Source organism: Schistocerca piceifrons, chromosome 7, assembly GCF_021461385.2.
Source record: "Schistocerca piceifrons isolate TAMUIC-IGC-003096 chromosome 7, iqSchPice1.1, whole genome shotgun sequence".
Lineage (NCBI taxonomy): Eukaryota > Metazoa > Arthropoda > Insecta > Orthoptera > Acrididae > Schistocerca > Schistocerca piceifrons.
The window spans coordinates 181,728,148-181,734,147 of NC_060144.1; the positions used below are offsets into that span (position 1 = coordinate 181,728,148).

At 45.6% G+C, this 6,000-nt stretch overlaps 1 protein-coding gene across 1 annotated transcript in view; it reads left to right on the forward strand.

The window, feature by feature from the left end:
* The window catches only part of LOC124805536 (lutropin-choriogonadotropic hormone receptor-like), a 650,587-nt gene extending 649,484 nt beyond the window's left edge, over positions 1–1,103 (forward strand). Inside the window, exons 19-20 of the mRNA XM_047266105.1 lie at positions 820–876; positions 970–1,103. Of these exons, the coding sequence (XP_047122061.1) occupies positions 820–876; positions 970–1,103 (191 nt within the window). The remainder of the gene's footprint in view (positions 1–819; positions 877–969) is intronic.
* Positions 1,104–6,000: the final 4,897 nt, after the last annotated feature.

Sequence of the window (6,000 nt, forward strand, 5' to 3'; positions counted from 1 at the left end):
GTTAGGTTTAAGTAGTTCTAAGTTCTTGGGGACTGATGACCTCAGAAGCTAAGTCCCTTTGTGCTCAGAGCCATTTGAACCATTTTTTCCCCAGACGTCGACTCACTGGCCTTGTAGATAATAGTCTTGCTGCGAACTTGCCCATTTTCTGATTCTATGTAGGTCATGTGGCTGGTAGATCCTGCACGATTCTAATCGTGTGGAGATGTTCGGAACCTCCATGGGGTTCAGTATGGCCCTCCCGAATCAAAAATGGCTCTGAGCACTGTGCGACTGAATATCTGAGGTCATGAGTCCCCCAGACTTAGAATTACTTAAACCTAACTAACTTAAGGACATCACACACATCCATGCCCGAGGCAGGATTCGAACCTGCGACCGTAGCAGCCGTGTGGTTCCGGACTGAACCGCCTAGAACGGCTCTCCCACAGCGGCCGGCCCTCCAGAATCAATCGGTTGCTTATTCGCAAGATACTCGTGAAATTCCAACCATCGCGGGCAGGCATATCGGAGGACCTTGATAGGCCACATTTTGTTCGTTTTCTTATACGATCTTACGACAGTTAACAACTTTCAAATGAAATTTCTGAATGAGAAGCCAGCTACGTAACCTTTTCATTTCCACAGTATGCAGACTGCCAAGATACTGTACACATTCATGCCGATTCGACGTTTGTTGCATGTCATTCTCGTGGTGCTGCAATAATATTAATGCCCAGTGGTGTAAGTTCTGTGCATGCAGTAACCGTTTCGAACACGCACCCTTCTTCAGCAACTTAGCCAGCCTCGCGCTAACGGCTTCGTGGTGGTGTGTGGCAGGTATGAAAGGCGGCCGGGGACGATCTAGAGCGGGGGCGGCGGCGGCGGACGGGAGGCGCTCGTGGGCGGCGGCGCTGCTGATGCGGCTGTGGCGTCGCGACGCCGCCTCCGGGGGCGGTGGTGGAGGCGGTGGGCGTCGCGGAGGCGGAGCTACGTCGCGCCCGGCGGCGGTGCACGGCAAGCGCAACGCGTCGCTGTCCTCCAGCGAGAACTTCAGGTACCCCGGCGCCGCGCCACTCCCGGAGACTGCTGCCGCCGCCCTGCTCGCCGCCCGCCCCACGTAACGCCCAGCAGACTAACTCCGCATGCTCTCGCTTCCTTTCTCGTGCCGTGCCTTGCTCTGCTTTCCGCTGCATGCTGTCTGCTCTCCACACTGAATGCACCTATCACTACAGTTCTTCAGTGCTGACGCACCCTACACCTTCTATCCAGCTCGAAGATACGGAACTGTGCTACTCTAGTAATTGGGTACCCTTACACCACAAATGTTCTGTGCACAACCACCAACCCCCCCCCCCCCCCACACACACCCCCTCTCTCACACACGCACGCACACATGTTATCTTGACACATTTTTAAACTAAATTTTAACGCATTGTTGGAAACCAAAGTTATATTTGGAAACGGAATTAATCTTCAGGAACAAGAAATAAAAATACGTTTGAGTATTGCCGATGATACTGTAACTATACCAGGTACGGCAAAAGACTCAGAAGAGCAGCTGAATTTAACGGATAGTGTCTCTAAGAAAAATTATAAGAAAGCATCGCTCATGCCAAACTCAGCTTGCACATTTCTCACAAGAGATCCTGAAGACTTTGCATGAAGGGCTATAGACGGTTTCCATATTCCTAGCTTTCCATAAAGCATATGAAACGATGCCACACTGCCGATTATTAACGAAGGTACAAGCTTACAGAATAGGTTCCCAGATATGTGACTGACTTTACGACTTCTTAAGTATGTGTCCTGAACGGCGATTGTTCATCAAAGGAAAAGATATCGCCAGGTGCGCTCTAGGGAAGTGTGATAGGACCGCTGTTATTTTCTACATACATAAATGATCTGACGGAGAGGATAAGCAGCAGCCCGCGGCTGTTTGTTGATGATGCTGCGATGTATGGGAAGGGGTCATCGTTGAGTGACTGTAGATCGATAAAAGACGACTTAGACAAAATTTATAGGTAGTGTGATGAATGGCAGCTACCTCTAAATATAGAAAAGTGTAAGTTAGTGCAGGCGAGTGGGAAAAACATACCACTAATGTTGTAGTACGGCATTAGTAGTACCCTGCTTGAAACATTCACGTCGATTAAATATCTAAGCGTAACGTTGCAAAGCGATGTGAAATGAAACGAGCATCTAAATACTGTAGCAGGGAAGGCTAATTGTCGTCTTTATTTATTGCAAGAATTTTAGGAAAGTGCGGTTCATCTGTACAGGAGACCGCGTATAGGATAAAGGAGACCACATATAGGACACTAGTGCTATTTGTTATTGAGCGTTTTGGATCGGTACCAGGTCCGATTAAAGGAAGACATCGAAGTAGTTTAGAGGCGGGATGCTAGATTTGATACCGGTAGGTTCGAACACATGGGAAGAATTACGGAGAGGCTTCGGGAACTAAAATGGAAATCACTAGAGGGAAAACGACGTTCTTTTGGAGGACTACTATTGAGAAAACTAAATGAGCTGGCATTTGCCGCCAACGTACATTTCGTGCAAGGACCATCAAAATAAGATTAGAGAAAATAGGGCTCATAAGGAGGCGCATAGACAGTTGGTTTTCCCTCAGTCTGTTTGCGAATGGAACAAGAAAGGAAATAGCTATTGTACGGGGTACTCACCGTCACGCACCATACGGTGGCTTGCGTGATCACTCTTGCAGTCCTGAAGCAACTGTAGCACGAGTTTGATCTCGCGACAGTAGCAAATATCCTGTTTTAATATGTCTTCATCATTGGGGAAGACATCGAGCGTGAAGATGGTGTGCAATAATGTTCATGTTTCCCACAGCCGTCACGGCGCTTTCGATGACTGTAACAAGTACCATGCATTGGTAAATATCCCTTATAGTATCATAATGAAGCTACTACCCAGCGTCCATGCTGCATTGCGTGATTCGAGCAGACGTTGGCCTGTCTGACAGCTAATCGAGACATGGCTATCGAAATGGCGTAACAAGAAAAGTGATTCATTATACAAGGAGATAAGTTTCCATTCTACCCCAGACAGGTTTCTTATGATTCCGTGCCCACTGCAATCGCAATTGACGATAAAAACTGTGCAGTCAAATTAATCAGACCACATGTCAAAAGGTTTGAATAACCACCTTTTGTAGCATGGACTACCGCGAGACGTGAAGGAATAGAGTCAGTGAGGTTCTGTAAGGTACCGACAACCAGATGGAGCCATACTGACAGCAGTTCTGTAGCCAGCTGCACTAGGTTTCTCGACTGAGGATCCGCGTGAAAAGCCTGATCGAGGTCGTCCCATACATTCTGGGTAGGGTTTAAATCCAGAGTGTGTGTTGTCAGTGCAGTACAGGGGAAAAACACAATGCATGTAGGAGAGGACATTGCCAACATGGATAGATGCATACATGTGATGATCCACAGTGCCTTGCAGGATGAGTAAATCATCCAGAGAATGTCACGAAAACATTCCCCGGTCTGTAACTCTCACACATTAGGCCTGGAGACTTCTGACGGGTGTTGCGCGGTAGTTCCTTTCAGATGCTTCGCATAATGCACACATAAAAAGTTATTCCTCTAAAAAGACCACTTTTCGCCACTCAGTGGACGTCAACATGCGATACTGGGGTGTAAATTCCAGCCTTCGTGACCGATGAGCGTCAGTCACCATGGGTGCACACACCAGGCACCTCCTCTGGAGGCCCATATTCGGCGACGTTCGTTGAATTCTCGTTGAGGAGACATTGTTGGTAGCCCGATGGTGCATCTCGATAGTCAGCTGCTCAACAGCTGCACGTTTATTCGCCCGTACGCATTTCCCCAGCCATTGTTCACTCCTGTCATCCATTGTCTGTAGTACACCCAGCCGATTTGCGTCCAGTTTTGGAAAGCGCCATTTTTCCATGCACAGTATACATTAACCACGGGGGCGCAGGAACATTTTACAGACTTACCCGTTTCGGAAATGCTTCCACCTTTGGCCTGAAAGCCGATGATCATGCCCTTCTGGACATGAGACAAAACACGCTGTTTCCACTTCACGGTGAGGATGCGCTTCCCCCCCCCCCCCCCCCCCCCCCTCCACGACACACTTTATATCTCCTCCATTCACTGCTAGTGCTTTACCTGCCACCTGTGAATAATTACAGCACTGTCATGTGGAACATAGGCAGTGGTCACATTACTGTGGGTCTACCTGAGAATACATAGGACTCATCTGCCAAAGTTAAACAGTGCGTGCTGAACGTTAGGCTTCAGAGCAGCACCCACATGGTATTTGATGTCAGATCTGTCACGGATTTCCACCTATCCTGCTTTACACAGCGATCAAGCTGCCGACATTCACCTTCTGTGACGACCTACTCCTGGTTTCACTGTCTTTCGATAACTTTTGTAGATACTCACGACAGTAGCACGTGAACAGCCAACTCGTTTTACTGTTTTCTAGATGCTCGTTCCCAGACACCGAGACATAACAATCTGTCCACTGTCCCCACCGCTCATGTTAGCGAATTTCCGCATCTGCGACATATACTGTCGGCAGACGGATTCCCCATTCGCGCCACGTTCCCGCAACACTATAAGGCGATATTCGGTCTCGAGTTAGTCGGTAGTAATAATGTTTTCGATCCACAGTCTCTTTTCCCTGTGTGATAATGGTGGCACATAAATCGTACACTTGTTAACGATTGGTACTAACTTCATGAAACACAATGTTTATATACACCCTACGAATGTGACTGCTGCCGTTTTTCATTGTTTTTCCCTACTCAAGATCATCATTAAATGTATGTTTCTGTGTAGGTCTGTCAGTTACACTTCTCAGTTTTTCTGCCTGTACAATTTTTTCTATTCTTTCAATATGTCATTACAGAATGCTTAATATCCACATAGAATGTGTTTCCCCTCTGCTACTGCTCACCACCTATGGAAGTTTACTTCAGGGTATGTCTCTGATTTATGACTTGGTTTGATTTAGCTATTTTAAATGTGTTTCCTTGTCTTGTTTGTTTATTGTTGTGAGTATTTGAGTGTTCTGAGAAACTGTAATACTAACTGTTGATTTTTAGGCTTACCAGGTGTTACAAATACCTCGTATGAAAATTGCTAGATGTTTGATCTACTGAAATGGACAAACATTGCATGTTAGTTGATATTTGTGTGTGTGTCACTCAGACATAGTTTGTTGACTGCTTTTGTGTTGTATTATTTGTGGAACTCTGTGTCTGTAATATGCTGCTTACTATATTGTCTGTTTTGTTGTTGTATATGAGTTCATGGAAGATTATTTTGTATTATGTGTGTTATTGATCCCAGTGAGCCGGGTCACTCTTGTGCTATATTTTAGTAGATTATGTATGTATTGCCAATTTACCTGTTACCTATCTGCCAGTTAAGTGTGGCATAGGGATGGAAGAAGCTGTCAGAAACCCCACTGTAAGCTTACTAAGGAAGCATATTTCATCTATGAAGGAGATGTCTTACTAAACAGAGTTCAATCAATTTTATGGTACTTTTCGTCAGCATGAAGTCCTTAAATTGTGCCTGTGCTTTCTTTAGCCTCCTCCCCACTACGCATTCTATAATGGCTCATGGATTACAGGTATTATTTTTTTGAGACATCTGGATTTTGACTGGTTTGATGCAGCCAACCACAACTAACTCTTGAGTGCCAACCTCTTGATCTCAGCTTATGACTGACACATAACGTCCACAATTAGCTGTAGGATACATTTTATTGGAAATTATTTGAAGAATATTTGCAACATTCTTCTGTAGCACCATATCTCAGAAGCTTACATTCTCTTCTCTCTTCTCATTCACTACCATACAATGGCGTGCTCTAGAAGTATGTTCTCAGTAATTTCTTTCTCTGATTAAGGCATATGTTTGATGTTTAAGAGACTTCTTTTGGGGAGGAATGCCATCTTAGCCCATGCTTGTCTGCTTCTTATAACCTCTTTGATATTGTGATGGGTATTTACTT